At 36.0% G+C, this 9,965-nt stretch overlaps 1 protein-coding gene across 4 annotated transcripts in view; it reads right to left on the reverse strand.

Annotated features, from left to right (window-relative positions):
* Positions 1-6,911, reverse strand: part of MURE (ALBINO OR PALE-GREEN 13) — a 162,542-nt gene extending 155,631 nt beyond the window's left edge. For 3 of the 4 annotated variants that reach the window (XM_089826564.1, XM_089826565.1, XM_089826563.1), the window contains exon 1: positions 6,107-6,911. In XM_089826564.1, the coding sequence (XP_089682690.1) occupies positions 6,107-6,754 (648 nt within the window). In that variant the 5' untranslated portion in view covers positions 6,755-6,911. The remainder of the gene's footprint in view (positions 1-6,106) is intronic. The other variant, XM_089826566.1, reaches the window with a different exon arrangement.
* Between the last annotated feature and the right edge of the window lie 3,054 nt (positions 6,912-9,965).

A 9,965-nucleotide genomic window follows, 5' to 3' on the forward strand; every position in this document is an offset into this window, starting at 1 on the left:
ATGGTGCCACCAATCATGGGTTGCATCTTCCAAGTGTAGGATGGCAAATTGAATTGCATCTTCTTTTGTCATGGGATTGAGATTCAAGAACGTGTTTAACTTTTGTAACCATCCATGTGTTGTAATTTTGTTAGGTACATCAAAATTTGGTATAATGACCTTCCTTGCCTTGTGTTTCAAGTCCTTATTAGGTCATGCCCTTTCTCTTCTAGGAGCTTCTCATTTGTTTGCTTCATAGTAATCTCTAAAAGATACACTTCTCCTTACTTCAGGGTTTAATTTTGAGTAAGCCTCTACTAATTCTTCTATGTTGCTAGGAAGGTTATTGTTTCCCTCTTCCTCCCTTGGATTATTGTGTTTGGGTAGAAAAGATGGTTTCTTAACTTGGGGTGTGTTGGCTATTATTTTCCAAATGATTTGTAGTAATTTCCTTTCCACTAGAATTCCTAAGGTCACTTATTGAATTATTCACATTTTTATTCTTTCAGGAGTTCTATGGCTCTTTCATTATGCTCCAATAATGTTTTGGTTGTTATTTTCATGAATGTTCACAATTCATTGCTTACCGGTTCACACCCTTTGGCTTTGGTGCATTAACAAGATGGTAGGATGAAAGCCCTAGTACAAATTGTAATGTCCCCTTGTGAGTTCAAACCAATTTGAGCATAAATGAACCTATGTCTAAAATACTTGAATTAAAATATGACAATTTAATCCATGCTATTAATATAGGACATTGAACTATATGTGCATATTTATGAAAGGTTGAGAGAATCCATGCTAACATTATTATTAGTCTAGGCAAGAACAACGCTTAGGATGTAAACAAATAGCTTAGGCACCAAATTCAATGGTTTTCTGTGATGCCCCCAATTTTAATGTATAGATAATTAATTAATTGGTCCCTAGAATTAAATTAAATTATAAAGGACCTTTAATTATTTAACTAATATAGGGCCTAAATTAATGAAATGATAAAATAAATAATATTGTCAGCATGTACTTGTAAATCTCTAGATCCTTCTTGGAGGCGTTTATTTGATTTGATTTCGCTTGTATTTCCAGAGGCTGGAAGCTGAAGGTAGTTTGTGCGCAGTTTCAAAGGTGAAAGACCCTACTTTGCCTGTTGCAATTTTAGTGGTCCACTGCCACCCTATGCTGTCGTTGGAGAAATCATTTAGATATTTCACTTATGTGCAAGATTTCTCATTTGTCATCATTTGGCAACCATTCTCTATCATTTGGCAATTCATATATATTGTGTCACTAGCGATTTGGCGACTGTCTCGAAATTCTATTATGCATGCACTATGACAAATAAACATACAATATTGGATCTTTCATTGTGTTCTAGATTTGGGCACTATTAATTTAGTTATTTCCACTTCCCTCTCATTGCACTCACCGTGCCTACACTGTATGGCCCCCAAGCACCATTCCCCATCTTCATATGCCAAAGACATAACATTCACACCATTCAAATTCCCTAGTTTGACCGTACTCTGTCTACTCACCATACAATCACCATTTCCATCTGTGTTGATTGTCATTCCATTGCCATCACATAACGTACCGCTAACACGTGGACACGTTACAACTTGACCCTCTACATTGTCGTACGGATTGATCTCCCTCCACTGTACAATTCATCTCACTACGTACGGTCCTATCCGCATTGTCTCCATTGTATGGCAAATATAGTTGGTTGTGAACATTTGAAATTTTTACCTCCTAATCTAGAATTTGACTCCTAGGTATAATTGGGAACATTGCAATGGTTTTAGAGTTGGTGATCTTGCCAACCTATCGGTATTTGAGATCGAATCATGCTATCGAGAAATGGTTTGAGTGATATGCTAAGGGAGCTAAGGAGTCAACAAAGGCTCTTTGAATAGGCGAAGGAAACACTTAACTTCTTGGCGAGTACAAGGTAATTGATAACGACTACAACTTTCACTCCTAGGGTCAAGCATCATGAATTGCAAACACCCACCTTGGTCGAGTTGTTGAAGCAAAGCAAGCCAGATTGGGTGATTCACAAATGGGAGTACATATCTCTGAAGGATCATATAGAGTTGTGAATGAAGTACCTATCATCTTAGCACAATAAACTCTTCAACAATGGTCGAAAGCAAGAGATTGAGATGTGGCTACAGGATGAAGTCATACAGACATCAGAGAATGTGGACAGGCAAAAGACTCTAATTGCCCCTTCAAATGGTGAAAAACAAAAGTCTCAAGACAACCACAAGGTTGATGATGTAGAAATCATTGAGGTCACAGAATGAGAAAAAATTCCAGATCTGAAACAAGATGACAACCAAGGCAATGTGGAAGTGGATCCTCATAATATTGTTAGCATATGGAAGGAGAGCAAGGTTACAAATATCTTGGAGAGTATGGATAACAATCTGAAGTTCCATCAAGGGAATCATAAACCTAAAAGTGTAGGTGTTACCAACACTTATGTGCAAAAAAATTGCTACCATTGATTGATTTTGGAGCCTATCCTCCAACCATAATAACTCCAATCTTTTTGTGTGAGGGACTTCTTGGTAGGGTTTGCCTAAGCTACGAGGTTCCAAAAGAGATTGATGCAACTGATATCATTAATGTATTTTGTGAATGGAATCCTTGGGATCCGGGTGACTCCGAACTTGAGGATTATTATATCAAAGTGGCACAATGGAAGTTTGATGGGAATGAGTCACAACATAAGATTGATGCCAATGCACTCATTCTATCAATGCGGTTGGTTTGGGACCCTAGAGCTAATGGTCTTTCATTCAATTATGGATTGCTGGAGGGCAAGTAGTCTTTGGGCGGCAAGGATTTGTGATGTCCCCAATTTTAATGTAATACATAATTAATTAATTAGAACTTGGCATTAAATTAAGTGACAAAGGATCTTTAATTAATATGGGACCTAAATTAATGAAATAATAAAATAAATAATATTGTAGTTCTATAATTGTAATTCTCTAGATCCTTCTTGGAGTCCTTTATAAGGCAATGGATGGGCATCACAATTGATCATATGGATTGAATTGGATTTTGCTAGTATTTCTGAAGTCCGGAAGTTGAAGGTAGTTTGTGCGCAGTGTAGGAGGTGAAAGACCCTCCCTACTCTACCTGTTGCAATTTCAATGGTCCATTGTCAACCTATTTTGTCGATGGAGATATCATTTAGATATTTCACTTATGTGTGAGATATGTCATTTGTCATCAATTGGCAAATAATATATACTATGTCACTGGCGATTTGGCGACCATCTCAAAATTCTATTGTGTGTGCACTATAACAGATATGCATAGAATATTGGATCTTTCATTGTGTTCTGCATTTGGGCACTATTAATTTGGTTATTTCCACTTCCCTCTGATTGTACTCACCTTGCCTACACTGTACAGCCCCCAAGCAACATTCCCATCTCTGTACGCTAAAGACATAGCAGCCTAAAAGGTCAAGTCAATATTTCCAAATTATGATTGGTGAGCTCACGTGCACTATCTTGAGATTCATTGAGCCTATCATGAGTATGATCAGGTGTTCTACTATAAATCGAACATGTTTGGGAGAAATATATGCTAGCATTGACTCCATGATAGAGAAAATGAAGGTCATGACTAGCACAAGAAGAGAATAGCAATGAAGAAAGATCTTTTTGAAGCTTGGAAACAATCATTCATTACCACTAGAAAAAAGAATTAACACGTCATTGCATCTCCTTGCATAAGCATTATCCCCCAAACAATATAACTCAGAGATATTGTCTTTGCCAACGGTAATTGCACCATATATAGATAGTACAGTTGCTAATGGACATAGACGACATTTCAAATAATTCTCTCAAATCCAAAAGCGGTGGATAATGTTAGGAAAGAGTGTCCAGGTTCATCTTAGAACAATATAATAGTATTTGTGCTCTTAACAAGAAAATAAAGGTGCCCATATATGGTAGTACCTCCACAAGCAAGATAATTTGTTCATCAAACCTCCTACAATGAAGTTTCTATCTCAAGTTTGTTTTTTGTTTCTTTTTATTTCTAACATTTGCAGACTATAGTACTCACCATTCTTTTGCATTCTTTATGTTTAATTTGTATTGACTTTCAAGTTTGTTTTTTTTTTTTTTTTTTCTAACATTTGCAGACTGTAGTACTTACCATTCTTTTGCATTCTTTATGTTTAATTTATATTGACTTTCTCTCCAATTTCAAAAGGTTTTAAGTCTTCAACTAAAAAGAATTTAAGTATGTATTGCTTTATCCACTCAATGAAGCATAACAAGTTGGCTGCAAAAAAAAGCTAAAAATTTTGTTTATGTCCATTCCAATTTGTGTCTCCTATCACATAACGAAGTTGATTACAAAGAAGAGGCAATGAAGAAATATCATATAACCCCTAAAAGTACTAACTTAGATACATCTATTGTACAGTTTTCTAGAGTGGTAGTCCATTTGTGTGATTGAAATGATGTTGAAACAAACAATGAATTTGACCTAGATACTTTTATTGAAGATTGAAGACCAAGTTGCAAATTTTTTATTGTATTATTTTCAAATATTGTAATTGTATTCTTCTAGTGATTTTCATTTGAATCGTCCTAGACATATATGATATATGAGATCTATTAAAATATTGAGCCACAATTGACATTTATCTTTGTCACTACCATTGATCAATGATAAGGTGTTATATAGGCAAGAGCCTACAACACAATGGTAAATTGTGAGCCTTTCATCTGGGAGGTCTCTTGGGTTCAAGTTCAGTCAAACTTAACACATAATAATAATTAGTATTCATAAATAATAAATACTCTAAACTTCAGCCCACTACCTATCAAAAAAGTGATAAGGTGTCATATGGTATCAAAGATAAATATTATATTATATGATATATTTGTACCAAATGTATTTACAATTTTCGATGTTTTTTTATGTTTTGCGCACATATACATATGTACCCAGCCATACTGTACCCGAGTAAAAAATCCATGTTCTGACATACCAGCACCCCACATCCATATCAAACAAGAAAAATAGTTTTGAGATTCTTCTAAGATTTTCTTGCGACCAAGCCAAGGACAACAAATTCTTCTACCTCAATATAAGACATGCAAAAAACTATAAAACAATTAAGGCACCACAATATTCTGTTTAGTATTAAATGACATCATTGATGTTATGTTAATTATTATATATTAATAATTTTAAGTGCAAGTGGCTGTCAGGTTTAATTTGCAGAGTTTTCATGTACATTACATAAGACTCCTTATTACCACTATAAAATGTGTCTCAAATGCAGTGAAAAAAATATATTTCTCCATTTCTAGGGATTCTGTACCAGGTATGTTAGTACGTAGAAACCAAGGTTTGATAAACTTTTGTTCCACTCTAAATGAATGTTGGTAATAGCATGTCTGCGGTAAAAATAGTTGTCATTGTTGTTATTTAAAATTGATATTTGTGTGTGAAAAGCATTCAATTAGTTTGCAAGTAAAGTTGAATGGTATGGTTCTGAATGAACCCAGCAGGGATAAAGTTTTACTGAGTACAAGGTTCTAATATCATAAAGGATGAAACAAGAATTATGATGATGCATGTGACTTTGGTTGAATGGACACCTCTCAATTCTTGACTCTGAGCCAAAAAGATTCAGACTGTAGCTCATGCTCCTGTATGAGATAGCTAAACAAATTTTGAGTTTGATATATAACACTCAACAACAAATTAATCAATTGGATGATGCTTGAGAAAAATGATATATTAAAAAATATAGAAAATAATGTGATGAACAAATGACATTTAAGATGAGAAACATATTTTAAGAGTGGGTTTTCAATGTTTTCTACATATTCTGGCGAATCTTACATGAGTTTTGATCTTTCCCGACTCGGGGCCTGTAACGGATCTACCAAATTCCGGTCATGACAAACTAAAACTCCAATCAACATAACCCGAGTGAGTTCAGGATGATTTTGACTGAAGAGTTAACCCGCAGCTATGACAAGTAAATTGAAAATTGCCCATACACAAAAAGATTTATAAAAAAAAAATTCCACCTGCGGATACCTAAACATCATAGTAATGAAAATACTCTTGCCTGAGGCTCCGGCGTGAGATCCACAAAGTCGTCTTGGTCAAGAGGAACATCTGTATCGCGACTCAATTCTTCCACTTCTTGAGCTTTTTCCTCAGCAAGTCCGTTAATGGCAGCCAAATTTTGCAGTTCCTCAATTTCTTCCACATCACCTACCTCCTCTGCTTCGAGGTCATCGATTTCTTCACTCTGTGCCGGTTGTTTCACATTACGGAGCGCCACGGCCTTGTCCACCTCAGCAAAGAAATCGTCCCCAACATCTTCACTTTCGACTCTAATAATTTCGGGATCGTTTTCTCCTGCCACGGCGGTCTGCTCTTCATCAGCAATGGCAGCAAGAAAAATATGTTTCTTGCGTTCGTAGTCTTCGGCTTCCTTCTTCCGCAGCTTGGTGGACTGAGCTTCCACGCGGCCAAACTTAGTGAGCCCCTCTTCCTCGTCATCAGATGCTTCAGGGGGATCTAAGTCGGCGGGGTTCGGGAAGGAATTTTCTCTGCGATTCGAACCCGCAGCAGCTTTGATTTTATAATGAGAGGCAAGAAAATCAGACGAAAAGCGGATTCGACCGCTCGCGGAGTACGGGCGAGGGATAAGTTTGAAAGAATTCGTGAAGAGAATGCCAGTCGCAGCGAACGAAATAGAAGAAGCCATTGAAGAGAAATGGATAAGGCTTTCTCTGGGTTTTGGGTTTTGAAAAAAGATTGTTTCCTACCCTGATAAAAAGGCAACGTTGAATTTAACAACGGTAAGTAAAATATTCTATTAAAAAAACGACTATCCCGAGTTCCATTATTTTTAAGCTTTTTCTAGATTTTTTATGTCAACCTCGTTCTTTTAACAATTTCGGATAATCATTTTACCAATCAAAAGTTGTTCTTTTGTTGTTTTTTCTTAAAAGTTTTTAAAGGAGAGAAATCAAACATTTAATTTATTATTGGGAGCTTTGTATCTTATAGGGTGAATCGTCTTATATAATTTCTTGAACTATCTAGTGAACTCTCATCCACACATCACAAGCAAATGAAGAACTAAATTCATGACCTAGGCTATCTAAGTCGAGAGCAAGCTAATTCCAACTATTTAACAATCAGAGTTAAGAACTAAAGAGTGTGTGTGTATTAAAGTCGTTGAGAACTATTAATCTCATATTGGTTTTGACAAGGCAGTGACAAACCACTTGGTCATTGTTCAACAGAATTACAGTGCAAGCCGAGTGATCAAACCAAGCCAAGCAATCAGTGCAAATCGAATAATCAAAGCATGTTGAGCGTAAGTTGCCAGACAATACATGTCAAGTAATATACATAGTTAGTGTCAAGCACCATTATGTGTCAAGAAGAGAGTGAATGTCGAGTCGCTTAGGAGCCGAGTAAACAGAGTATGTCTAGTCATTCAGGAATCGAGTTACAACATTGAAGATATAGTGAATATCAAGCATTAGAGACTTCGATTGCCGAGTGAATAGCGTTGGACATAGTTGTATGTAATGGCACAAACTTCTATGTAAACCATTGTTGGGTTGACTAAACGATTGTTTTACGATTTTAGAAGATGTATACAAGTGCATATTACGAATCCTTATGTAGTATATGCAACCAATCAAATTGAGGGATGTTTTAAGCGGCAAAATGGATCAACCGCAATCATTGATTCTAACTTAACCCTAGCCAAATTGTGTTTGCTTAAGGAGACAAACCCTAAACAGTTTGTATTGCGTGAAGGAAGAGAAGGAGATGCAAGTGAGACGAATGCCAAGTGCAAAGAGCATTCATGGTGCTATGGAGGTTGTGATAATGTTATGAATTGCAAAATCAGTAAGAGAAGCATAAAGGAAAGCATAGAGACAATAGAGGAGACATATCTTATTAGGATGATCTAACACACACTAGGAAAGAGAATATCTGGCATCTAGCAACAAAGTGCTACCTGAAGGATCATGGTGTTGAATCATTCTAACAAGTGATGTAGAGAAAATCTCCTAAGAGAGTAGTCCTAACATGCTTGTGTAAATCTCTTAATCAAGTATTTGTTTTATTACAAGTTTAAGTCCTCTAACAAGGCACACTTTTAGCAAGGTGTTTAAATCCTTTAACAAGGTGAGACTTAAGAGTCTTTGTAAACCTTTAACAGAGCAGGCCTTTCATAAGGTAGATCATAATTTATGGTCAAACTTCTTGTAACCTTCATTGGCTACACTTTACAGTTGCAACAATAGAGATTTGTGGGGTTGTCATCCCCACTCCAGTTTTACCTTCTCGTTGGAGGGTTTTTGGGTAACAAACTTATTATGTTATGTGTTATTTGTTTCATGCTATGGATTAACATGTGTAGTTAGCTATTTCAGTTTACATGTTAAATGATGTGATGGAGGTGTGGTGAATGTTTTATGGTTAAAGTTTTAAAGTACTAATTCACCCTTCTACCCCTCTCAAAGTTTACTTTCTTGTTGTTATTTCCAACAATTGGTATTAGAGCCTTGTTCCTATGGAAAGGAAAGCTTTACAACTTTGAGGAAAGATCTTGAAGATGGAAGTCTACAAGTTGGGAAAGACTATTGAGAACCAAAAGATTGAAATCCAACATGCCCTACACAAACTCATGGAAGCAAGAGATGAACTATAGTGTTCATTGAAGAGAAGGAAAGAGATAGCTATTGAGGAAAATGACACTCATTACCAAGAGGAAGACTCTACTGGACTATTTGAGAATGGGAACTCAAGTGAGTTTGATGCAATAGTTGCAGATCTGATGGAAAAGAATGGTGCCCTAACTGAAGAGGTCAGAAATCTTAAAATAGAACAAGAAGTCCAATCAGTATTACTATGTGAGGTGATTGAGCATAAAAAGAAAGCTGAGGAAGACAAAGTCATGATTAAAGATGAAAAAAGAACACTGACCAACATACTAGAAGAGGAGACATCAGAGGTACAAAGGATTGCTAACATGCAACTGGAACCAATGAATCAAGTGATGATTGTCAATCATGAATTGAATGGAAAAGATATTAAGATCACAACCTTGAAGTTACAAAATGAACAACTGAGGAATGAACTAGGAAAAGAAAATGAATTTGTTGAAAGTTTCGATAAAACTAGTGAAGCCATCAAATACTTTGAGAGACTGATGAGATCTCCTAGATGTAACAATGATACTACTAGATTGGGATACATTAGTACTAAGGAAGGAAAATCATCTAAAAGTGGTGAACAAAGAAACAACAAAGGTAAGAACTACAAATCCACTTGTCATAATTGTGGAAAGTTAGGTCATACAACAAATATTTGTAGGAGCAACAATGCAAATCAAAACCCTAAGCAAAAATTCAAGGGTTATTGTCATAAGTGAAACAAGAAAGGACATTAGGCACATCAATGCAGGACCAAGACCTTAAGCACCAAAGATTTGAAGGATATTGTCATAATTGTCAGAAGTATGGGTATAAAGCATATGAATGCAGATCTAATACCAATTATGCATCAGACATGGTACAACAAAATGGAAAATCCTACAATTGGAGTTCTAATACAAGCTACAGTTGTCACTATTATCAAGAGTATGGACATGTTACAGAGAATTGCATTGGAACATATTTCAGAGGCAATTACAATAGATGCTTGAGTGAGACTACATGTTTTAGCTATTTAAAGATTGGTCATATCAGCAGAAATTGTCCAACCAGATCACCAGCCCCGAGTGATGGAAACAATAAAAGCAAAGAAAAGGTCAATGTTGAAAAGGTCAAAGCACAAATGAACAAGATATAGAAGAAGGAAGATTGCAACACATCAAGTTTTGATGAGGTCACTTCATCCAATGCATCAAGTGATCACATCACCTCCAACTAAGCAATCAAAAGGTATGT

The sequence above is a fragment of the Cupressus sempervirens genome, chromosome 4 (assembly GCF_028749045.1).
Source record: "Cupressus sempervirens isolate cs-2001-9-10 chromosome 4, ASM2874904v1, whole genome shotgun sequence".
In the NCBI taxonomy this organism is placed as follows: domain Eukaryota; kingdom Viridiplantae; phylum Streptophyta; class Pinopsida; order Cupressales; family Cupressaceae; genus Cupressus; species Cupressus sempervirens.